The sequence below is a fragment of the Oryzias latipes genome, chromosome 1, assembly GCF_002234675.1.
Source record: "Oryzias latipes chromosome 1, ASM223467v1".
In the NCBI taxonomy this organism is placed as follows: domain Eukaryota; kingdom Metazoa; phylum Chordata; class Actinopteri; order Beloniformes; family Adrianichthyidae; genus Oryzias; species Oryzias latipes.
Genome location: NC_019859.2, coordinates 9,132,225 through 9,158,950, shown reverse-complemented (window position 1 = coordinate 9,158,950; position 26,726 = coordinate 9,132,225). Strand labels below are relative to the sequence as shown.

Sequence of the window (26,726 nt, the reverse complement as noted above, 5' to 3'; positions counted from 1 at the left end):
GCAGGACACAACTGGAAACACAAATCCACGTAATTGTTTGAACGTTTTATAAGGACTGAGCGACATTTCTGCTTTGAAAAGCTTACACACTGACTAATAAAGTGCAGGAGCGGACAACTTCTGTTCTCTTTTGTTTGTTATATTTTTTGTTAAAGTCACTTCCCTCAGTTTATACTGGACATTTTTTCATCACGGATCAGTCATGAGTTTGGAAATAAAATAAATAAAGTAATAAAGTTAAATAACGGATAATATTAAATAATAACGGAAAATTTAAAATACCCCCCCCCCCGACGATATCATCGTCCATCCCGATGGTTTACTGCAAACATCGTCAACTGCCAATATAAAGGACATCGCCCAACCCTAATATGCATGTCGCAGAAATCCCCCACTATTGCGTGAGATTGACGTAATAATTGGGCATAAACTTCGTAAAACATGCACACTGCATAATTCTCAACCGACCTAAAATTTTGAACAGCTCAAAACCAAATTCACGTAAAAGACCGAAACCCTCGACGGACATCTATGCACATCAACAAACAGACGGATGAAAGACTTATGAATTACATATATCACGCATGTATCACGAAAGACCAAAATTTCACATGTGGGAATTGCACAAAATATACGTAGTGACTGTGTGACACGGCCGTTACATGCAAGTATTGCTTGATCCCCCAAAGGTGGCAAATCAATTGGTGAACTCCAAAAAAAAATAAAAATAATCTGGAATAAATGTCAACAACTTTTCAATGAGTACTCAAACAAAAGATGCAAAAACAGTTTGAGAATGACAAAGGGCAGGCAAGGGGGAGCAAGACCTTTTAGGAGAGGCAGAACATCCTCTTCCCCATCTCCCACACCCAGCCATCTGCTTCACTGCGTTATCTTTCAACCTTTACTTCACCTCACACCATTACCCCCTCATGCCCTCTGCACATCCATCCTCCTGCCCCATGAATAATGTTGAATGGAAGTGCTGGCAGGGCTGGAGCTCACTACAAACACACACACACACACACAAACAAACAAACAAACAAACACCTGCCCCCACCAGCGACTTCACACACACACAGATGCACAGCATCTCACGGAACTGCAAAGTGGTTCAGCCGGCCGAACAGGTCTGAATGGATTCCTGCGAGTTGGATGCAGAACCACAATGACAACATAAAATGAGGCGTTACCTTAAGAGGAACTGAGCGACCTCTCGTTTTCTCAAGTACAGGTGTGGCTGGAATGACAATAGTTGTTTTGTTTTTTTATGTGCTGCTGGACCACCATGCTGCACGTTTGTTGCTCATCATTCAACCATCTATTCCGCTCAAATCCACAGCCCTTCTGCGCCTTGTTCACTCCATCTTTGTATTCCTCTGTCGTGGAAAAGTCATTCTATTCATTAATCAGTAGCAGCTGAGCTTCTATCAAGCTACACTTGCTTCACACACAGACACAAAACACACACAAATTAGCCTCTCCAAGTTGTGTGGCACCTGTCCCTCTCCCGCTCTCTTCCTTTGCCCTACAGTCACTCTTTCCCATCTCATCCACTGGTCCCCTGTAGATCTGAGAGCATCAGTCTTTAAGTCTGATAGCAGGTGTGGTGATTTACCCCCCCATCAGAATGAAAAGGATGTGATGAATATCATGACCTCAGAGTGGTTTGCAGGCTAGAGAACGACCGCCCCCCCGGGCTGCGCTGAAACTGAGACATTGATTCTCTGTGGATGCACAGCTAAGGCTGAAAATTTGCTGCCGGGTGCAAAACTGACAGAGCAGGAAGCAGATACTGTCAAACTATCAAAAGCTGGAGGAACACACCGCACGGCCAAGCGAGCAAACGGAAGAGAACTAGGATGAAAAGAAAGCAGGAAAATAAAGACGGGTTCAATCCTGCACATAAATCAAATGGGAAACTGCAGATTGTTGTGGAAACCCTTTTCTAGAAGTAGTCACCATGGGGGTCTACAACCTGAGGCTCTGAAGCCACATGTGACACTTTTACCCCTCTCTGACTCTCTGGTTGAATATTTTGTTTTATTTTAAAAAGCAAACTATTTTCCAAAGAGGACCTGGATGCAGACATCAGTAACCAAAAGTCCTCTACCGAAACTAAAGCCCCCCCCCCCACACATCATTAAAAAAAATAATAAAATACTTTAATCGCCGAACCCAACAGCTACAGTTTTTCCTGGTTTAAGATTTAATGAAATAATCTACAATTTACAACCCTTTTGGATTAGAATTACGGTTAAGGCTAGGGTTGGGATTAGGATTAGGGTAAATTGTATAATTTCCGTTTATGGCCGATGTAGTCAGGCACCATCTTGTCTGTAGCCAGGTCCCCCTCTGTTTTTCCACACTACAAGGCGCATCAAGCGAAACAAAACAGTCGGATAAGTCATACTTCATTCACAAACAGTATGTATGACTGTGCCAGGATCCAGACAATGGGAGCCATAATGCTCCAACAATCCATCAAGCATTGTGGCTTCATAGCTTATTTACCAGCCATAAGAAAACATTTTGACAGATTTTGGCACGCCATGTGGCACAGAATTTCAGTTGGAGATCAGTAAGCACAACCAGATTTTGTACATAAAGCACTCCGTATTATAAAGTGGATTTCCTATCGTTGAAAAAGTCAAGGATTATAATCCCCTCGTGCCTGAAAAAAAACTATTTTTAAAACTGCTGACATTACAATACCTTCTGCTAAATTTGCTGCATTGAGAGGATTCTATATGGTACATGGTGTATTTTATTTTGAAATGTATTCATGTGACCTCTGTCAAACGTTATAAACTATTTATTTTTTGGGGGGGGGGGGGGGGGGGGGCAATTTTTTCTTTATGTTTTTGTTATGCAATAAAATGAAATTTATATTTATCATATTAATGACAATAACATCAATTCACAGTAGTGTCTTTTTTTTTTTTAAAGGTGAAATGAGACTTTGTGGTCTAGTTACGTCAAAAAAGAAATCGATGCTTTTTAACAACAAATGGGCTTTTTTTTATGTGGAAAAAGGATGATAAAGTCAGAAAATTGCTATAAAACAATTCTAACATCTCCTAGAAAAATGTGTGCCATCTGCTGTGCTGAGAAGCTGCAGCAATCAATCTGGTATGAGCCGCTCTGCACAGACAGTCCAGGTGGGCCTCATCTCAACACCGTATACATGCTGATGGCACAGGGTGCTGGAGGAGGAAGGTCATCCGAGGACAGCAAAGACGCCACAAGTCAAACAAACAATTAGTCTTGGTGCCGTCACACACCTTCCTAATGCATCGCCACAAAGACCTTTCAAAGAAAAATCTCCACTCCCTAACTTTTTTGGCCGTCTTTATTTATTTGACCAAGAAAAAGAAATAGATTGAGTCGCATCAAAGTAAGAAGCCCCTTTTTTGAACCCACTTCATCCCACTGAGGGTCACACCGAGGGATTAGAGCTCGTGTCAGAGTCTGGCCAGGTCCATCACAGGCGAACGAACAGAGACACAAGAGTGATTCACTCTGACATCCCCATGAGGAAAACATGTAAACATGAAAGAAAAAAAAAAAGTCAGGATTTGAAATTTCTCACCGTGAGGCCCGAAAGCTTCAACCAACACACCACCAACAGAAACTGCGACATTTCTGGAATTCACAGCAGCCAGTTCCACTAAGCTGATCAGTGTTGTGTGTAAGCACAGATGCATTTTGACACAGCGTAATCAAATAAGGGCAGAGGATTTGAAACCTGTTGGCGGAATATAAAATGGGCTGAAGAGCTTAAAACCCTGGACATTTTTTTCTTTATAAATCTGTTCAGGTGCACACCGTTACAACCCTCATTACACTTTAAGATCCTGAATCTTTCTGTAACATTTCATAACTTATGATACATCACATTTGTTCAACTGTTGAAGAGCTTTTGTTCTCAGTTTAAGACAAATTCACACAAACGTAGACCCTGAATAGGTCACAAACTGTTGCTAGCAATCTAATAGTTTTGATTTAAAAAGAAATGTATACAATTTAAATATATTTCACTTGAAAAATATTATTAATCAGGATTTTTTTTTCTTTTAAGCCATTTGAGGGCTTTTTTATGCAATAAAACAGCTTTTTAGTAAGTCTTTTATCAAAATTTAAATCATTATCAGGGAAGGTTCCTCTTATATGTTTAAACTCTAACAAAATGCATTTAAGAATGAACACTTGACAAAATTAACAAAATATGCAACTGTGTTATAAACTTGCTTAGCATTGATACCCAAAAACATCCTTGTTCTGGTCGGCAAGAACATAAAGTACAACTTATACACTCAGTATTTTTTTTTTTTTTTTATCAAAAAAGATAATTAGACAAGCATCCTCAGTAATGTTTTTTTCTATTTTTCAGGTTCAAAGATTCAAGTAGAACAAAAACACTAAACTAAGAGAGTCACTACTCAACAAATTTACAATTCCACATAAAGCTTTCAAAATAAAATAAATACTTCTCACATTTGATTCTGTAACCCATCTTTGGTTATAAAAATCTATTTTTATGTGATTAAATGAACAAAACTTGAATTTTAATGAATAAAATTTTTACTTATTACAGCTTTTTTCTGATTACTTAAGAGGAAATAAATCAATTCTTGGATTTGATTGGTTGATTTTTGATTTTAAACAAAACTAAACCCAGGGTGGAATCATAAATCCCTTTCAAGAAATAATCTCAAACTTAAATTGCAAAAGAAACTAATAAATATGTTTTACAGAGACGACTGGTGCAGTTAAACGACATGATCTCTGCTTCTTACAGGGGTGAATAAAACTTCAGAGGATGACTACAACATTTAGGTTGTGAGCAATGTCACCCCCCCCTCCTTCGGTCTGTGTTTTTTTTTTTTCCCCCCACCCTGTGAGTGCACACCATTATTGGTTTCTCAGCAGGGGGTTCCCTCTTTTCCAGGCTGAATGCACTTTCCACAGTAAACATGCTTTCTCCCGCTTTCAGGCCGTCAGTGCAGCGGGGCAAATAAGAGAAAAAGCTTCTGCTCCAAAGGAAGAGAAAATTGGAACAAAATCAAAGCAACATCTAACACCTTGATTTAAGTGCATTAACTTCACTCTGACATGAAAGATGTCATATAAAACAGCTATGTAACAGGCAAATATCTGATTTATTTATGTGGAAATTGAGTCTTGCAAATAGAAATCACATAAATTTGAACATTAGAAAAAGGAGCCGAACTCTTTCCAAAAGCTATATATCTCTGTTACCCTAGTTGAGAAGACTAGTTGAGAAGACTAGATGTGAAACCTATTCCGAAGTCAAGGTTAAAAAGGAACAAAAAGGTACGAACAGTCCAGCAGTTATTGAAAAGAAACATTTATCTGCAGCAAACTCAACAAGATGTTTCTTGAATTTGTTGTGACTCTCCAAGGTTCAAGTCAGGTTCTTGTTTCCATACATGCTGCTGTGTTTGCTACAATTATGTCATCCGGAGTAAAAGAAAAATGTAGACCCAAATTAACTAGGAATAAACCATAATACTCCCTCTACCATGCTTCACAATTAGAATAAAATGAGGGGTTTTTACCCATAGCACTGTTCCATTCTTCCCATTCCCTTCTTCTATTGGTGTACATGCTTCATGATAATATTTTAACATCATTCTCAGCGTCTTAAACTGCACAAAGACAAAGGTTTGTAGGTTGCTAGTGGTGTAACCATTCATTTTAAGAATTATACGATTCATATCAAAAATTGTGGTAATACGATCCATAGTCAATATTGGTTCATTGTGAACGATCCAAAGGTCAACTAAGGTCACTGAATCCCTTTGCAAAAACTGCAGATCAAATAATGTCAAGATTCCAACCAGTGTGACTCAGAGATAAATACCTGGTACAAAACAGAGTTCCTGTATTTCTTGAAAGATAATAAAGTGTAAATTAAATTTGTGTACAAAAAAAACAAGCAAACAAGAAGTTGATGGCAAATTGATTTAGTTTCCTAAAGTACCGCCCACTGTTATTTTTCCACATCAGAATAATACAAACTGAACATTCCACCAAACTGTATGATCACATGTCTGTAACATTTGGTGTTTCCACACATTTGACTGTAATGATGGCTTGATCATTTTTTGCTGTGATGCCACTTGATCATTGTTATATCATAGTAAAATAAACCCACGATGCCTCAAAATGGTATTTTCCATGATCCATAGAATTGATTTATTTCATTTTGGAGTGATTTTATAATAATATAGGTTGATTGTTTTAGACAGATTGATCAGATTGAATTGTAGGAATATAAATTGATTCATCAATTTAGTCTATTATTGGTTACGCTGCTAGCAGTAGCAGATTTACCTGCCTGTATAGCTTCAGGAAAATTCCTGCAACTCCACGCATACAGCAGTTTATACCAGATCGAGGCTCTTGTCTCTCTTCACATCAGTCAAGGAAGGCCGGGAATGCAGACGAACCGCTGCAAATGCCACAGAAGATGAGTCAAACTCATCTGGCACATTGAGTAATAAGTAACCGGAACTCAAACGTAAAAAATACAACTACTGAGCTATTTGTCTTTCAGGAGCTTAGAAGATTTTATCTGTATGCATCTGAGTTTGTGTAGAAACAGGACACACTGGTTGTTGCTGACCTCTCGACCAGAATGCTTCCACCCAAACTTTTTAAACTTTGACTCCTCCCCACGCACTTAAACACACACCTATGCACAGTTCTAATGGTTGGGATCCTGACATGATTCGATCTGCAGTTTTTTTTAATGGCAGTCAGTGACCTCAGGTGACCTTTGGTTTCTACCTGGTGTTTGTGACACAGCACTTCCTAGAGGTGTGTCTCCACTGAAATCACTGTTTTTGCCCAGCCCACTTCCACGGTGGGGTTCATTCAAACACAGCTGGATCATGTGGAGTTGATTTGTTTTTGTGTTTAATTCAGTTGTGGTCCATCACAAACACATGATCTGACCGGTCCTCACCTTGAAGTCCACGGAGAGCTGCGGCGTGTACTCCAGCGTCCAGAGCGCGCGGATCAGCGCCGCCAGCTGCTCGGTCACTTCTCCCCTGACGGCCTGCGGCTCCTCTCCCCTCTCCTCCCCGTTCACCCTACCCTGGCAAATGTCCGATTTGTATTGCTCCAAGCCGAGGTACTCGGCCAGCAGGTCCGTGTTGCTGAGACACTGCACCACAGCGTTCATGAAGCAGGTGTTGCCGTGGTTCTTCAGCCCCAGCACTCCTGGAGTCTTGTCGCCGTAGCACCATGACAGCCTCTCTTTCACCGAGCCGTGAGCGGAGGAGACCACGGAGTTCTTTTTCGCGGTTCCGTCCCTGGAGCTGTGGGAAAAGTCGCTTTTCAAATGGGCCGAAGTGCTGCGTCCGAACCCCCCGTCGTCGTCGTCCGCGTCCCGCGGTTCCGCGTTGTCGGCGTGCGCCAAACTGCCCAAAGTTTTCAGGATCCTGCCCATGAAATTCCCGAACGAGCGCAGCGATTTCCTCCTGGTGAAGGGGCCACTTTTGGATTTCTTCTCCTTCCGCTTGGAGGTTTTGGCTTTCATCGGCTGTTTTCTGTGCTTGCTGTCTTTGCGGCTCTCCATGGCTCAATCACTTCCCAAGACCAAGGAGGAGGAAAAAAATGAAAGGGACTTCGGAGTGCACCTGTCTGTCTGCCTGCCTGCCGTCTCTAACCCTCCGCCTCGGTCAGATTCACCAAACCTCAGACCTGGTGCCATGGGGACACATGGTCACTACTAGATTTGTCCCTTTTTAATCCCAAATGCTGTCTTCCATGTCATTTTTCCTGAAAGCGATGTGGCTTCTCTCACTCCTCCTCAGTTCACAGCGCACTTCCTCATCAGAGGTTCGCCGTGCCAGAGCGCGCGCCAGGCGGGCTTGGACTGCTCCAAACCCCGCTCTTCCTCCCTCCCTCCTCTGTGGAACCACAGCTTACTGTTGTGACAGACACTCTGCGGCTTCACTGCGACATGAGTGCGCTCACATGGAACCACTGGCTCATTCCATCTAAACTTTCCTATCCAGTTTACTCAGCAGGAACAAGGAAGTTTGCGCAGGTGTCAATCTCCGCAGCTTTAAACTGCCCCCTGTAGGAGTGTTGCATCACCTCATGTTTGGTTTTCCAACTTCCAAAGAAAACCTTAATGATTTTCAAGGAAGCTGTGAAAACTCGACAATCTGGAGATGTATGTGACATGTAAAAAGTTTAAATTCTTTAACAAGCTGCAGTTCTCAAAAATAAAACACCACCAGTAAAATGTATTACAGGCACTTGGGGGGGGGGAGTATTTCATTCTATTTTAGAATAGATTATTGTCATTAAAATGTTCAGAAACTACGGAGCCCCTAAAGGGCCACTGATGGGGGAAAAAATTGAAGTAAAAAAAATGTTTTTGAAGTAAAAAAAAATAAAATAACTGGTGCGCACCAGTTAATTTCTGGTGCTGGTGCGCACAAGTTAGTGTCAGGTGCACATCAGTTAGTATTAGGTGCGCATCAGTTAGTTTCAGGTGCGCACCAGTTAGCTTCAGGTGCGCACCAGTTAGTATCAGGTGCGCACCAGTTAGTATCAGGTGCGCATCAGTTAGTATCAGGTGCGCATCAGTTAGTTTCAGGTGCGCATCAGTTAGTATCAGGTGCGCACCAGTTAGTATCAGGTGCGCATCAGTTAGTTTCAGGTGCGCATCAGTTAGTATCAGGTGCGCACCAGTTAGTATCAGGTGCGCATAAGTTAGTTTCAGGTGCGCATCAGTTAGTATCAGGTGTGCACCAGTTAGTATCAGGTGCGCATCAGTTAGTATCAGGTGCGCATCAGTTAGTTTCAGGTGCGCATCAGTTAGTATCAGGTGCGCACCACTTAGTATTAGGTGCGCATCAGTTAGTTTCAGGTGCGCATCAGTTAGTATCAGGTGCGCACCAGTTAGTATCAGGTGCGCATCAGTTAGTTTCAGGTGCGCACCAGTTAGCTTCAGGTGCGCACCAGTTAGTATCAGGTGCGCACCAGTTAGTTTCAGGTGCGCATCAGTTAGTTTCAGGTGCGCATCAGTTAGTATCAGGTGCGCATCAGTTAGTTTCAGGTGCGCACCAGTTAGCTTCATGTGCGCACCAGTTAGTATCAGGTGCGCACCAGTTAGTTTCAGGTGCGTATCAGTTAGTTTCAGGTGCGCATCAGTTAGTATCAGGTGCGCATCAGTTAGTATCAGGTGCGCATCAGTTAGTTTCAGGTGCGCATCAATTAGTTTCAGGTGCGCATCAGTTAGTATCAGGTGCGCACCAGTTAGTATCAGGTGCGCACCAGTTAGTATCAGGTGCGCATCAGTTAGTATCAGGTGCGCACCAGTTAGTTTCAAAAACAAACCCTGATTTCCCCAGCCGCAGTTTTATTTATTTATTTATTTATTTTAGAAAACTGGACTACCAGCTGTGTATCAGCAAGAGTCGGCAACGGTGGCCCAGGAAGTGCAAATCACATCAAAGAACCAATAAAGGAAAAAACAGATTAAAGTCACTACGACAATGAAAAACGGTTTTAAAATAAATAAATAAAAACCTTTTTGACTAACACACCACATTCGTTTATTTTGGATTTGGAACAGAACTTTATCAGTTGAGGGTTTCAAAAACCTCAAAAATTAAAACGTTCTGAAACTTTGAAAGATAGTAGTGTGCTTATGGCAGACATATTTGACACATTGCTGCCTCTGCTACTCTCTCACACCAGTAAAAATAAAGGCTGGTTATGTATAAGCCAATATTTGCAGTTTTGGTGTCTTTTTTAAATGGACGAATAGACAATCTTTTTGTGCACTTTTTTATATCCAAGAGCTTAAATGATTGTAATTTCACAGCTCACCAGTGCTAAAGATTTCATTTCAAAAGAGCAGGTGTGTGCATTTATTGAAATTGATAGTAAGCTGTGCATATTTTTTTAGTCTTTTTTTTATTGTAATATAAAAATATGCTCCATCAGCATGTCAAATACATACATTTTCAGGCAAATCGGGACTTGGTTTAGTGAAAGATGCTACAGTTTTACAGCAGAGCTCTAAAAATTAGTTTGTGTATTAGGTTTTGTTAGGTTTAATAATGATCTCTGCTCTAAAAAGTTGTTTATATTTTAATGTTTCAATTATTCTGCAGTGGGACAATACTTTTAAAAAGATTATTTTATATGATTAATGTAAATGGAGTCAAACATTACTTAAGCATATTTATAGTTTATGACATATCTTAATAACTCAAAAACATCAAATAACTTTTTTTAAATTAAGAAATATAGCATTTTGAAGTTTTATGATTTGGATAAAGTTAAACTTTTCAGGTCACACGGTCTGAAACACTATATGTTCTTGTTACTGCAAATTGTGTCCAACAGCACAAAACTGCATTCAAACATGGTTTCTATACTCAAATCCAGAAAGGCTACTTTTGCAATAAAACCACCAATGTGTTGAAATCAATGACCAAGTCTATGAACACTTTTTGATCCTTCCCTGAGTACAGACCAACCCACCTATCCCTGGATTTCCTCAGCATGATTCTTCTTCTACCGTGCTCTTTGTTTATAGTGAGGTTAGCATTCTTGTATTTTCCGGTCTTAGTTTGTGTGTGTGTGTGTGTGTGTGTTAATGTCTTTTTTAGGTTTCCAGTTTTTTTATAATGTAAAGTACTTTGTGTTACATATCCACCAAAAGGCTTTACAAAAATAGTTTGATTTGATTTTTTGTGTCAGAAGACATTGAGAAGCTTAATGTCTTTTGCATTTCAGAATAAAATGTCATTTTTTCCCATAGACATTTGATAGATGCAATGCTGTTCAAATACTAATATAGCAGATTTGAGTTATTTTCCAACTTTTTCTTTCTTTATAGTTTTATTACTGACATCTGCAGAAAAATTCATTCATATTTAATTTGACACTACTATGATTTACTATGAGCAGAATGAGGCTATAAGAGGCTAAAGGATATTTTAAAGATGCACACAAATGAGCACTTTTTGTTTTTTTACAGATATGTGTCTGTATGAATTATGCTAAACATTCAGCATAAAAAACCCATTGTAAATTTTATTATTAAAGCAAAACTCCATCTGAACAAAATCAGATGATTAGTACAAAGAGTACATTCAATTAAAAGGTTTTAATAGAGATTAATGAGTTGAATAAATTCCTTATATTGAAGGACAATACCAAACAGCACACTGTGCAAGTCTGAAATCACTGAACATTTAGGTCAAAGAAACTATCTAAAACATTTAGGTATGAATGTGCAGTTGATCGAAGGATTCTGTTTTTCTGTGCACGTTTGAACAACACTTTAAGAGCTGGGAGGATGAGGGAACTTCCATTGCATGATGGCTCCATCTGCGCTGGTGGTGACTAAAATGCGATTGTTACTGCAGATCTTCATACTGGTGATGCTACCACCCTGGGCAATGCCCACATGGGTGACCACGCCCTCCATGTAGCTCCACACTCTCACCACCCTGTCATCTCCACCTGACAGAGAAGGTAACAAATAAAAGAGAACATTTTGGGCTGGCGGTAAGGGAGCTTAAAAAAAAGGGCAGCCTTGATGAAATCGACACGCTTTATGACTTATTAGATTAAAATGCCCTCATGGAAATGCATGCGATGACTACTTTTAAACCAAAAGGCTCCATAAAACTGTGGCTGCAAAAAAACATCCAAAAGAAATTTGATTAGAATTTCATAACATGGAAGAAAGCAGAAACCTCCACTGCAGAAACATCTCTACAATGGTCAGCGAAAAATTTCTAGAAATCAAAAAAAAAAATATATATATATAAGGCAGGCATGTCAAAAGTCCTGCCCAGCCTGCATTTAGCCCCAGCATTTAATGTAAACTCAGATTTAATGATGGAAAAAGATTTCTTTCCAGACTTTTACTTTATTTGGTTTCACAAACTTAGAATATTATTGGTAAAAACATATTTGGATGTAAATCTGGTTTATGTCAAGAAATGAAAAGTATCCAAATGCATTAACATTTTCATTAAATATGAGACAAAGTAATTGTATCTACTTGTAACCTGTCTGGTACAGCTCATCACCTTTAGACATGTAATGTAAGAACAAAACAAACATCACATGTTTAAATGTATTTATTGATTTTGTCATGTTTTTCCCCTCTTCTTCCTGGAGCCCAAAGGACAAAATGGTGGCCAAGGCCTTTACTTCCTGTTTAAGGGTTGGGCATAGGAAGTGGAACGTGTTTGGATTTGTTTGCTTACCTTTTGGTTAGTGATGATTTGAGTTGTTTATGTATGTCTGTCTTTGTTTACGGGATTTTAAATGTATAGCTTCCATGATATTTCTATCTATTGTCATTTGTTTTTTATTGTTTGATTAAAGTGGCTTCCCTCTAAAAGCCTTAATCAGAAAGCTGTATGTCTGTATGAAAGTTGTATGCTCCCCTGGCACATTCGAAGTTTACTTTGTAAAATTGTGTTTTGTACTGTACTTCCGTTTTGTACAATAAAGTAAAAGAAAAAGCAAGTTTGATGTGTTACACTTCCAAAAATTGGCTAGATTCCTATGAAAAATAAAGTTGTGTTCACGACAAAAAAAAAGTGGCTTCCTTCCTGGGTGTGGCCAGCCAATGAAGAGAAGCCAATAAAAGGGAAGGAGCTCAGTGTGAAGAGAGACCAGAAAAGGGAAGGGGCGTGTGCGGGCGTGTGCGGGCGTGTGCGGGCGTGTGCGGGCGTGTTGTGACTAAAATCATTTGTTCCTGGACTTTAAGGACGTCTGCCTGCTGTGTTAACAATGCCACTCTAGTCACACCACCTTGTGACAGAATAGGTCATTTGGATTTAATGTTACTATAGAGGTTCAAAAAATGTTGACCACATGGTTGGCCCCTTATATTTTCACCTCACAAGATCTGGACTTATTTGCCAATAGTTAGGAGACTCCTGATGTAAGGTAATATTGTACAAAGAGGTAAAGGATGAGAACACCTTCAAGTGTGATGGCAGACATGTGGTATAATCCAAACAAGCTGAAAGTGTGTGATGGTACCTGTCACAAAATAACCGCCGTCCTTTGTGATGTGCATGGCATTGATGGCGCCGGACTGGGAGCCCTCCAGTTCTCTAATGATAGAGCCGTCATACACGTCCCAGTACGCAATCTAAGAATTAATAAGAATCACAGTGAACATCGCAGGAGTCACAGTGTTTACACCAGTTTCACTAACACAATCTATGGAAAACATCAAATCAAATCAAATCAACCTTTATTTATATAGCACTTTTTCGACAACAGATGTCACTCAAAGTGCTGTGCATAAAATACAATAAAATTTAAAAACAAGATGACAAGACAAACCGTGCGACAACCCCCCCCCCCTGCAAAAACACACACACACACACACACACACCCACACACACACACATCAATAAATAAATAAATAAATAAATAAAAAAGTGATAGAATGATAGAATGTAGAGACCTGGCTTTTTCCTGAGGTGGGAAAACGATAGTTTGGGGACATGTCCACACCAGCGACCCCCCAACCCAAGTTCACGGAGTACACTACCACAGAACCCCCCAGATCCGATCAAAAGAGTCAGACCCAGGAGATCCCACTGCAGCGACCCCGCTCACTGAGAAGGGTCAGTCACCGATGTGGAGGATCCTTCAGAGGAAAACACCGGAGTGTAATAAAATGTAAAAGGAATAAAATTAAAATATATATAAAACATGGACAAAGAACAAATAATTACATAAACCTTAATAGGCATATGAAATAGTAAGAGCGTCTTAAAAATTAATAGAATAACTAAATAAATGTATTTACATACACATATAAAACTAGTTAAAAGAAAAATAAATTAATTAAAATATTTAAAAATAATAATAATAAATTTAAAAAAAATAATACTAATACTAAAAAATAAATAAATAAATACAATAAAAAAAAAATTAAAAATCCTAAAATTCAACTAAAGGCTAAATTAAAAAGGTAGGTCTTAAGCCTTCCTTTAAAAACATGAACAGTCTCTGCAGCCCTGAGGCTCTCTGGGAGGCTGTTCCACAGGCGAGGTCCGTAAAAACTGAATGAGGCCTCGCCGTACGTTTTTGTTCTAACTTTTGGGATAACCAAAAGGCCTGTATCAGAGGACCTCAGGGTCCGCGAGGGCTCATACTTTAAAATCATGTCAGATAAATATGAAGGCCCGAGACCATAAAAACATTTGTAAACCAATAAAAACAAACCAATAAAAAATAAACATATCATGTTTATTGTGTTGTGTTGTTTGATGATTGTCCACACAAACTCATGTCCTGTTAAGATGATTTTCAATTTGTAACTTCGCATCTTTGTTTCAAAATTAGTCCTAAAAACTGTGATTGAAGTGGTTTATCGTCATTGTTCCTGTAAAGGGGGGGGGGTCATCCCTGCTGCATAATGAAGACAGATAAATCATAGCATTATTATGATGCTGCTTTAAGTTTACTCAAGCAGGTGTTAAGCTTTCGTGCTTATCTGCAGGCAGTATATTGATACTGAGTGATACATGATAAAATATTTGTTTACGGCTCCCTCTCGCCACATGCCACGCTCGTGTGCGCTTTCCCTTTAGCTTCTGCTGACAGGCATCAAATGGTTTGCGGAAAGGCGTGTTAGAAAGCACAGCTGGAAGCTGTCTTTGCTCCTTCTGTTTTCTAGGAAGAAACTTCAAACTTCTGTACCTCCAGAGTTACTTTCTGACAAGAAATTGCAGCTGAACTGGGGCAGGCATGACTCACTTTTTGCAAGTGTACAAAGCTTTGGTTTTGTAAAAGTTGCAACACAACTTAAAGTCAAATACAGCGTGGGGATTTAAAAATGCGATGTGCACATTAAGTAGTGAAGTTCCTGTGGTCCACAACACACAATCAACATTTATAAATGTAATATCATTAAAATATTTTGCATGTTTTGACTATGCATTTTAATAGAGGAGTGTAATTAGAAGACATATTAAAGTCAGTGGGCCTAATTAGCATTTGGTGCTTCATTTATCCCACTCTGTATGGAAATGAGTTGAGAATATTGTTGCATTCATTTCAGCTTGTCACACCCACTTATTGAAACCTTGTTTGCTGATCTAAATGAAATGTAATCATCCGTGGAGCTTAACAGCTGTCAAAGTAGCAAGTAACACAAATAAGGCAGTTTCCAGGTGAAGTTATTCATTGCAACAGAAACATATTGCCCCATTCAAAAAAGAGATCCATTTTTGTATGTTTCAAGGAGAAACAGTGAAAAAAAACGTGCATGGAAGGAAGGGTTTTGATCTTTAAAAACAACCTTTCAAGTCACCATGATTTGATGAAACTCTACTGAAGGTGAAGTGATGCTTCAACCCTCATCTCAGTCCCTTGGCACTATTTGGCTGCACGTAAAACAGATATGCTAATTTCAGTGCACTTAAAATCCTATCAACTGTTGTCAAACCAAAAATAAAAATGTGAGGCAATACGCTTGTTGCAATTTTACAGAAATGATTGCATTTGTGCAAAGTCAAGCAAATATGTCAGATAAGAGGAAAATCCTGAAGAATTTTAGTTGACATCAAACTAGAACTTATTTTGGAAAACAAATCATTACGGTGTTCTATTCATTCTACCACTGTTTTACTACAATTTGATTTCTGCGCAGGGATTTGGTAAATTTGGGTTGACAAGTTTGATCAACACTCTTTTAAAAAGCACAGAATAATTTATAGTGTCATTTATCCATTTCCTTTTTTGCATCTTCGGATCCGTTTGTTCTTTTCGGGGTCACGGGGCTGCTGGAGCCTATCCCGGCCAAAGGCTGGGGACAGCTCACCAGTCTGTCTCAGGGTCACAACCACTCATGCACTCTCACTTTCACACCTATGGACAATTTGGAGTAAATGGTAAATGGCGTATACTTATATAGCGCTTTCTACCTTCTTACGAAGGCCCAAAGCGCTTTACAGTCACAGTCCCATTCACACATGCACACACACATTCACACACTGATGGCAGCTCTGCTGCCGAACACTGGCGCCAACCTCCCACCAGAGGCAAGGTGGGGTTCAGTGTCTTGCCCAAGGACACTTCGACACATGGGCGTGCAAGGCGGGAATCGAACCTGCAATCTTTCGATCATGGGAATAACCAATTAACCTATGAAGAATGTTCTCGGATGGTGGGAGGACGTCGGACGCATGCACGGGGAGAACATGCAAGCTCCACACAGAAAGGTCCCCCATTGATGTTCTGTTTCAGGTCCCCTGCCGGGACTTGAACCAGGGGCCTTCTTGCTGTGAGGCAAAAGCACTAACCACTGCTCCACCGTGCAGCTTATTACTGATTAATTATTATTTTCCAAACAGCCCACATCTGGGATCAATCTGCTGAAGGAAAGACTTATAACTAGAAACACAGAGAAGCTATTTTGGGCCTAAGGCGGGAGCTATTAACTAGATAAAATGGGAAATAAATAGATTCTAAATCAACAGAAAGTGAGTTTGTGCCATATTTAGTGTGATAAGACTATTTCAAATATTGTCCAGACATAAACAGTTTGAAGTAAAATGAAAAGAACCAACATTACAGAGATAAAGAGCTAAAGTCAAAAATAGGTCCATAACGTTCTTTTGTGAGACGTAATTAAATCTCACAAAAAGAATAACTTAAATGAAATGAAATGAAGTCTTTTATCATTAATTTGACAACATTTTCTTGTAGTTTAAGCTGAGTTTAAGCTTAGTTTAAGCTTTTTGGTCTTATTCCAGGTGATGATGGCATTCATGATAGTCTTTTGGTATTATCAATATTGAAGAATATGTAAATATATCAAATAGAAAGCAGGATCACTTAATTTAAAGCCTGGGGGAGAATTAATGAGCACATGCAGGTGTCCTCAAACTCCCTCTTTATTAATAGATATTTGTTGAATAACCTGTTTCTAGTCTGTCTCTGTGATCATTCTTGTTCGTTATTTGGAGCACTAAGTACAGATATGTTTTCTTTTTAGTGTAACTCGCAAACCTTTATAAATAAATACAAAAATAAACTCAAAATATAAATTATGAAATTCTTTTGGGCTGTCTTGAGGTCAAATGGAGTGCAAGCTTTCAAACGTAGAGATTCTCGCTCTGCCACATTTATGTGTTGGCCAACAATGTGTCATGTAAGCCATCAATGCGACAGGTCCATCTCAATACTCTGAAGGATGTGAAGTGGGTTGTGCCATCGATATGTTTATGCACGCTTATCGGTTTCTAGCAACATGGTGAAAGCCACTGTAATAATCTTCTGCTTCCTCTCCTGATGATCATTTTCGCTTCCTTTGCTGCTGTCCTGACCTCTCTCTTATTCTTTTTCATCTTATTTCAGAGACCCCCACCTTGGTCGATCTGAGTGCTGGGATGCAGGTCCACAGCCACGGCAAAAGCCACCAGGAAATTAATTTCTGGCAGAAAGTTCTAAAAATATATCAGATTGCTCTAGCGTTAATATGGGGAAACCTTAATTAAAACTACAATGAATTCTCAATTACTCAGTAGGTTCATTTTCTGTTGTTGTCAGGCAGATTTCTCACTTTAATATGTTTGTTTACTATCATGTCAATATTTTAATGCCAATTCATTTGTGTGTGATAGCTCCTACATTTGTGTAAAGCATAAATAAGTATAGCTCAGAGTACTATTAAGCTAAAGTGCATTTAATTGACACTAAAAGTTAGTTTCTTAAAATCATTAAAGCAAACTCGAGATGGGGCAAAACTGTCAGGAAAAAAAATTGTAATATATATTTTCAAAAGAGCCCATGTCACTTTATCTTGAGCGTCTTTAGTTACTGTAAAAAGTTATGAACCTTTAAGTCTAGACACTCAGCCCCTCTAAAGAACAAAGGCCATCCTAGCAGGTACAAAACACAATCCTTTCTTCTGTGAAGTGAAGAGCACGGAACCTCTCTGCTATCTTCCAATCCATCCATATTCCAGCACTGCAGCCTTCTGCTTTGCTCTCAAAGACACATGTCACATGTCACCAAGATAATGGCTGCTAAAAGTATTTAAATCTACACTTAAGACCAGGACAAAGCAAATGTAGAAATCTTTTTTGTAAGATATGGAAGTTTGTCTATAAGAAAAGGCCCTTTCTACCCACAATTATATCTAACTGAGAGTAAAACGTTTTTCTAAGGTTTAAGATTAAAAAAAAAAAAGTATGTGAGAGGCACGGCCGGTTCCCCAAGGAGCAAAGTTGTTTGTCTTTTCATCTAGAAATTTTCAGTCTCTATAGAAGGACGATTTATATTTTATGGCTAAATATTTTGCTACAAACACTCAAAAAAAAGGGTAGGTCATCATTTAGGAGCCATTTCTGTCCTCCCATAAAAAAATCCTTGAAAGCAACACCCTTTTTCTGCAATTTTTTTAACCGGCACTATTTTTAGCATCCTCTCATTAAGGTAAACTCTACCTGACCCTGTATGACCCCACATTTCATCTTCTTGGCTGCCTTCCTTCTCCTCAATCAATGTTATTCAGGAACTGTCTTTTAATTTCTTCAGAGGCAGTCTGCACGGTGTAGAGGGGTTTGAGCACAAAGAAAAGAAAGAGAGACACCGTCGCTGTCTTAAACAGAGAGACTGTGTTCTAGGATGAGCAGATGGTGGATCTGGCTGGCACTTGGGTGGTACAGGCACATCCGCAGGAAGGCACAAGCGCCACAGCTCTAAACCCCCCCACACACACACACCTCATTTTAAATACCTTCTTTTTACTTGCTCTCTGCTGTGTTCATCAGCACAACTTGTCCTCGCGTCCCAGCATGCAGGGCCGGCAACAATATGGGGCTAGCGTGTGGCCAAGTTCAAGGGTTGTGGGTAAAGTGCACAATCAAGGCAGGGAGTGTCTCGTTTTTACCACGCTGAACTCCCGACCCGGTGCAAATCAGCAGTTAGGCAAAATCTCCCACGAAACAGAGGGCGTGCTCCTGTCACAGTCACTAGCAGCTAGCACAATGGCTTAATTAGAAACAAACTGCAAGCAATTCAGATTGGATATGCTGCTGTGTTTCATTTTGTTGGGCTTTGACTGGACTCTCTCCTCACCAGACGAACAACAGGGTTTTTCTGTCATGCTTACTATAAGTGGAGATTACGGTGACAGGACCAGCATGATAAAGCAGCTGTGAATGCCAAGAAGCGTTCTCTTTAAATCCTGATTGATTCTGAACATTACATTGTTGTATTGGCGTGCTAAACACACACTTTTAACACCATATTTTTCTTTTCTATTGTGCTGTAACAAACACACAGTGAAATCTACCTTTCTGTCAGTTCCACTGGTGATGATCTGGTGCTCCTCTGGGTGATAGCACATCGCCCGAAACACGGTGTTTGCAATCATCCTTTGAAGGCCTACAAACCGTCTAAAGGTTGGGACAAGGGGAAAAAAATGGGGAAACGTGTTTCACAAATGTGGAAAAACTTTGATAAAAGGAACGTCATTACCAAAGCTGAGTCCCTGACTGGTTAAAGTTTGACCTGGCTAACACTTTAATGTGTGTTCAAAGGCCGCGTGTTGTGTTGGTAGAGCCCAAAAACAATTTTGGACGTGAGAGGCCGAAAAACCGATTTAAACGCGTTTACACAGACTTTTCATTGGAAGTGGTCATTTGAACATGCGTTGCCGAGGGTGGTGTGAACGTGATGAGGTCTGTCAAAAGTATGGCGGATGTGACTAGAGTTTTTGTCTGTAGATCTGTTTGAGTGAGCACTTGTAGAGAAAGGAAGACATGTGCCAAATATTTTACTGCTGGAAATCTTTTTTTACTCATCTTTTCTGAGAGGCTGTTCAGCACAAGGACAAATTGGTATTGCAAAAGCACAAAATTATTCTGGACTTGCAGTTGTTTTATTCTTTTCAAATGCTTTTTTTTTTATTTGAAGTTGCAAAACATTTTTACATGTGTGAACATAAATTTACTTCTGGAAAACATTTATGAAAGGAGTATAATTCCATATCAACCTTGCCTCCGCTATTTTACCGCATGACTGATGAACTACTTACTCAAGGTCCCAGACAATGCAGGTTCCATCAACGCTGGCAGTGACGCACTCTTTGTCGTTAGACTTGATTTTCAAACTGGAGACGGTGGCTTTGTGCTCTTTCATGATCTCCACCAACCGATGGCAATGTGGCAGCAGCTCCCAAACACGTACCTGCAAACATCCAATACTTTTTATCTCCACTGCAAAACATTTGCATCCAACTTCAGCCCTGCTCAGAAAACAAATCAAAGTCAGCAGAGAGCTGGTCCCACGTCTTAGTGAGTCTGTGTTTTATGGACTGATTAATGGATTTAGATGTTTTTACGTCTCACACACATTATGAATTGCTAAAGATTTGCATTGACAGGCTGACAGAAGTTACTGAGAGGCATAAAACGTAAAAGATCTTGTTTGATCCTTATGTAAAAATAAGAATGAAAAAGAAAATGTTGTTTTCCTTATCTCCCTGTTTCTATGTATGTGTTATCCACCATGTTCTAACCTCTCACCAGTTCATTTCAGAACACTTCACTGTAATGATGGGTGTGCTGCATCAAACATCATCTTCATCATCATAGCCCAAAAGAAGACAATTTGCAGCCTTTGTGCTCATTTTGTGGGGACAAAAAATATAACATGTCCGGGTGGTCAACTCAGGCTATTGTCTGCAAACATATGGAATCACCTTTTTGTTGGTAAGATTTGAGATTCTAACAGAAAAAAAAGACAAAACAACCTCTTGACACACAGATTTTTGTTCGACTATCCTGTATATATCCTTTTTAAGTATATATCCATAGTCTTTCTATTAAGATGCTTTCAACTTACTATTTCTTTAAGAAACATTCTTCCTATAATCACAGAATGTTAAGTAATCCATGGCATAATTCTTTACATTTCTAATAACAATAAACATCTTGCAGTTCATTTTAGGACCACCATGTCAAACAGTGTGTTTGTAATGACTGTAATGACAAATAATAAATTCTGAGGATAGTGGTGAAGCATTTAAGTGTAAATTATTAGTAAAAATGGAAAGAAACCTTATTTGCAGTTTCCATTGGGGAATCCTAATATTTAGGGTAAAATTAAAGTATTTTGTCGGGAAAAAAGTATTTATAAATAATAACTCCTCACTTATTTAGTGCACATTTTCCCCAACAAAATAATAATTATAAGGTCAGTTTGGAGTCTGTAATTCACAAATATCTGGTTTTACACTTGGAAAAATATGAGAAAATGAGTCATTCTATGAAGACAAGCCAGAGGCTAATTTTAGAACAAATGGGTTCAGCTATGGTGTTATTTAGACATGTGCTTACAAGAGAATAAACACAAAAGGCCAGAATAGAAATCCTTTTTTTCCCTGCCTTTACCATCCATATTTCGTTTTACAAATTCATATTTAAAGAATTCAGACCTTTTGAAAGAGAATATATTGATCATCTGCACAAAAAACATATAAAAGGTTACAATATAAGAGTCAAACTTCAAAAACCAAAACTTTCTATTTGCATGAAAATTCAACACTTCAGTGAAGAGAGACAAAGAATGTCCTTTTGTACAATGTCTCCAAAAGTTTCGTCAAACATGTTGTGCCCACAGTAAAACATACATAAAAATAATCTGTTTGTTAAAATAATCCCACCTGAAAAGGCATAAATATATTTGAATGTAATTTTTAGTAAAAGTGACAAAAACACAGATATATCTAATGCAGTCTTCTGTACATCTGTGTGTGTTAGGGATCCTATAACCCATGAAAAGAAAAAGGAAAAGATTTTGCCTTGATTAGAGAATGTAATTTAATTTAAGGTGGTTTTCCCTACCTGTCCGTCCCCCCCTCCACTGACAATCCTCTTGCAGTCTCTGGTGCCAGCGATGGCTGTTACCCCCATTTTGTGAGCGTCATTGATTGTGAACATCAATCGTCCAGTTTCAGGTCCAAATGCGCGAATCTTACAATCGTTCCAGGCTAAAAAGAAAGAAAATAAAACTCGGCATGGCAGTAGTAGAGAAATAAAATAGTAGAATTTCAATCATATTTTATTTCAGCTTAGTCTTGTGCAGGATCATGGAGGTGGCTGGAGCCTATCCCAGCTACAGAGTACACCCAGCCGGTCCATCACAAGGCCACACTCACATTTTCTCCAAAGGTTTAATTTAGATTTAGTTCGCTTAATTTAATTCGCTGGAGTGCCTGGAGATAAAACAGGCATGCATGGAGAGAACATTTAAACTCAAGGACCCAGCTGCTTTAAACAAAGGGCCTCTTGCTGTAAGGTAACAGTCCTCCACACCACTGTGCAGCCCCATGGGCACAATTCTGCACAGAAAAAGTTTCACTACGATGAAATTAAAACTAAAAATTCCTCATTACTCTTTCGTTTATTCCCTTACCGCTGATGAGGCTGTGTCCGTCAATCATGAAGTCCAGGGCATTGCAGGTCATGTTTGGGACAGGGATGCGCAGGAGCTCTTTGGGTTTGTCTATGTGCCACAGTCTGATGTCATCATCAGAGCAGGTTGCAAACAGTTCAGATGTCCCACTAACACACACAATATAAAAAGATTTAGGAAGCTGCAATAATGTAAGAACAGAAAACAACTGGAGTGTTTTCAAACAGGTAATGGAATAAACCTTTTTTTTAAGTGACTTAAACAGCATTTTAAGACATTACACATATTCAAGGCAGATGAATGGAAAATGTGTATGTCTCCCTCTAGTGAGCACAATAAGACATTGCATGTTCCAGAACCATGCTTATCAGTTAACAGGTGAGCATAAAAAAGAAGAAAAGCAATTTCATTCGTTCTCTGATATTTTGCACTTCTTTTACATTATGGAAACAAGAAAAAAAAGAAGGACAAAAATAAATTCTAAAGCCCAAATTCAGCTTTGAGAGACTCGTTTTTCATGTCTGACTAATCGCTTCATGCAAGTCATTTTCAGATGTTCTGATTCCCTTAAACCATTTCTAAAACCTTTAATCAACCAAACTGCTGTTCCGTTTGCAGCATCCAAGAATGAAGAGAAGGTAAAAGTTTTGTGGTCAGAGTTTCGTCTCTGACTTTATCACTGTGAGTTCCTCACAAAGGCATGACCACGTCTTTCACGGCACTGGTGTGGCTGGTGAAAACCACTTCAGCTTTGAAGTCATCAGAGCTCATGCGATAGATTAAGCCAGCTTCTGTCCCAACAAAGAACTGCTGTCCTGTGTCTTTGATAGTGATGGAAGTCACTCCTTTCTCCAGCTGGATGCTCCTAAAGGTAGAGGAATTATTCAAAGTTTAAAACTGGTGCTCCTAGTAGGGGCTGTACATTTTGGAAAGATGCAAAAAATACAATAAAATAAAAACACTAGACTCACTGGAGCATTTTAAAGTTCGTTTTAGAGCACAAAGTTAAGACGCCGGATCCAGAACCCACGAGGAGGTCCCCAGATTCCATTACTCTGAGAACACTTACACCCTGTACCAAACAGCCACAAACAGATTTTTTTCCCCTTTTTACTAAGTTTAACTTCACATTTGGAATCACAGTGTGCTCTGTGTGTACTTACAAGGCTGTGTTTTGCTTTAACTGGACCAAAGTCACTCAAAAGTCCAGTTCTGAGGTTGACTTTTAGTATGTCCCCACTGGTGGTTCCACAGAAGAGGAATTGATCATCGTTTGAGATCTGCGAAGGTGTGACGAATTCAGCAAATTTGGCCTATTGTACAGATTGTGCAGATTTTCTACCACACCTGACAGCCACTAAAATACATCCACATCTAGTTGAAAGTCAGTTAATGTTTTAAAACATCATGTAAAAATAAGATCCAATCAAACATCATAACAGCTGAATAAGGAGACAAAATCTTGTGTTTCATACCTCCACACATTTAATATTCCTCTGAAGTTTACCTAATTTACACTCAGTGGGTCTAATCTTTCTGTTGGCGACATCCAGTTCCCAAACTCGCAAAGTTCCACTGCCCCCAAAAGACAAAGACAACCACAGAAGTTAGAAGTGAAAAGTGATTTTGAGATGAGAACTGATTTTCAAAAATACATCACAGTATCGGGTTAATAAATAATATTTCCTTCTGCTGAGATGATTCACTCACCTCCCAGCAGAAACAAAGACGTTATCATCTGTGTTGGAGTATTGCACTACAAGGCAGTGCCTGGCGACATGAGATGTTGCCGTGCTCCCGCAGATGGCCTGTTTGGTCTCAATGTTCCAAACCACTATGCTGAGAACATAGATGTCATGCACTGCACTGTCATGAGATCCAGTTACATAACATGCAGATGTCTACCTGTCGTCGTCTTGACCTCCTAAAGACACCAAGTACTTGTCATTAGGTGAGAACGCCAGTGACTCAACCTTGGCCTTGTGAAGAACCAGCTCAGCGTAGACAGATCTTTGTGCATAGTCCCAGATAAATACTGTTGTCTGGAAAAAAGAAAAGGAAAATCACCAGGAATAGCACCGTTTTCCAGAAACCTTTTTATCAGTTGACATAATAATAATAGTAATTGATACTTTATTTATCCCACAATGGGGAGATTCTTCTCAACATTTTGACACATCCCCTGGAGGGAGCAGTGAGCTACAGACTGGCTGTGCTCCGGGGGCGACAGCTGGCTGGGGAGAGCGGGGATTGATCTGCCAACCCTTTGGCTGCTCTACCGCCTCAGCTAAACTGCCACCCAACAGTTTATCTGTCAATGTTACTTTTTGTTTTCTCATCATTTTGTTTTCTGAGCAGGCTATCTCTGGCTCCTCCTGGAGGGCTCTGACCACTCACCTACAGTTCTCCATGAAGAGGTTCACACACAGCTGCCTGCACTTTGATGAAATATCAGACAAGTATTTCAGCTTTACTGTCCTCAGTGTCAGTGCGTTCTGATATATTCTGTTAATGTCAGGCTGTCTTTTACATTGCACTGACAAGTGTTTGTCAGAGACCCACTCTGATTAAAAAAGAGCTTAACTTTGACATAGAAAATTCACTGGGCAGGCCACAAGCTTCCTGCTCCACTCCACAATGGAAAGGGGAAAGGGGCGGGGTTGCTCAGCTCCAGCAGTTCTGCCTACTTTTTAGAGGGGAATTTCTGATGAACTACTACCACTCTGCAAAAACTATGTTGTAGAAAACAACTGTTCTATAAATTTTGGCTGAAACCAGCAAAATCATATAGAAAAGGCCACGGGGAAGGCTTTTACATGAGATCAAAAGATGATCGGAGTGGTTCTTTAAGGGTTTTTCTTCACTTCACACTTTCTTCTTTGTCTACATCTGGGTCTTATCTGAACACAGGAAATACACTGTTTTATAACTTGTTTCAAGTATTTTTTCTGAAAAAAAAAATAGGAAAAATATTTTAACCGTGAACTTTACAAATCATTAAAATAAAGGTCCAGAAAATTTCAGATAAGTACAAAAACGTCCAATGTAAAAACCAGTAAAGCACATTCATCCTGTGTCCATCTTACATGTTAATTTCTTTCGGAAAAAAGTCGTCCCAAAAAATAAACACAAAAAAAACAGTATAAATAAGTTGAAAAAAGAGAGAAAAGGGAGATTGATTATTCTTAGAACTATTAACCAACCTCGCCATACTACTTTTATTTTCTCATTCAGCAACAAAAATATCCTGTGACCAAACAATAAAAAAGACAAGGGATGGCTCAGATTTCTTACTCTATTAACATCTTCACTTGGTGCATTTGCTCAAATAATGATCAATAAAAAACTGTTTTTGTTAGTATTTTAAAGTCTTTGGATGAGTGGTAAACAACTCATAACAATGTACCTTAAATCCCAAAAAGTTGATTTGTCCAGAGGCAATGTAGGTTCCACTTCTGGACACAGAGAGGCAGCACACATTGTTGGTGTGTCCGTGCAGGAACTCCTGTTTGTCATCACTGATGCTCCTCAGAATCACAGTGCATCCCAGAGGATAGATGAGGTGTTGTTTGTCTGGATGGAGTCTCAGGCCTGAAGGAACACGGCCTGACAACACACGCAGCACACAGAAGACGCACATATCAGAGTTGATGGACTCTCTTTTTAATGGTTTTATTAAGTTAATAAACAAACAAGAAGCCCCCTCTGACATAGAGTTTGCAAAAAAATAAATAAAAAAAATAGACTTTTAAACTAAATTTTATGCAGCCATTACAAGTTTTTTCTTAGTTTAGTTTTTCTCCAAAAATCAAGTTTTTTTTGTCGTTTTCATTTCGAAACTGACCGTTAAATCCGATGACAGCTTCCAACTCCAGCTGAGGAATGCTGGGAATATCGCCCGCCATCAGGTGAAAAACACTCACCGCACGATTTGAGCAACAAACAAAACAAACCAACGATAAAACAACGACAAGAGCAAAAAAATATAATCCGTAAAAATATTACGACAAAAATATTATCCGTAAACCTCTTTTGATGAAAAATTATCGCCCGAGTCTATTTCTCAACGTATGCACCAAAACAGACGGTTACTTAGCAACCGATCAAGCGGAAGATCTCCGCTGCCTTCAAGAGCTCTAAAGAAAATCGGATATCTTGGAAGACCTGCTAGTAAATTGACATAAAATTACTTTAAAAAGATATTCAACTTTGTATATTCAGTTAAAAGCCCCAGAGAATTAAAAGTTATGTTT

General features: G+C 39.3%; 2 protein-coding genes across 2 annotated transcripts in view; both read right to left on the bottom strand.

Annotated features, from left to right (window-relative positions):
* Positions 1-8,398, bottom strand: part of usp43 (ubiquitin specific peptidase 43) — a 123,829-nt gene extending 115,431 nt beyond the window's left edge. The window contains exon 1 of the mRNA XM_011473836.3: positions 6,995-8,398. Coding sequence (XP_011472138.1) covers positions 6,995-7,609 — 615 coding nt within the window. The 5' untranslated portion in view covers positions 7,610-8,398. The remainder of the gene's footprint in view (positions 1-6,994) is intronic.
* A 2,473-nt stretch (positions 8,399-10,871) lies between these two features.
* Positions 10,872-26,593, bottom strand: cfap52 (cilia and flagella associated protein 52). Its single transcript, XM_023955371.1, has 14 exons — positions 26,318-26,593; positions 25,880-26,079; positions 24,379-24,515; positions 24,184-24,312; positions 23,949-24,048; positions 23,637-23,753; positions 23,445-23,545; positions 23,168-23,338; positions 22,474-22,622; positions 21,903-22,048; positions 20,093-20,244; positions 19,349-19,451; positions 13,069-13,180; positions 10,872-11,526 (listed from the first exon to the last, which is right to left on the bottom strand). The coding sequence occupies exons 1-14, from the start codon at positions 26,376-26,378 to the stop codon at positions 11,345-11,347; spliced, it is 1,860 nt and encodes a 619-aa protein (XP_023811139.1). The 5' UTR covers positions 26,379-26,593; the 3' UTR covers positions 10,872-11,344.
* Positions 26,594-26,726: the final 133 nt, after the last annotated feature.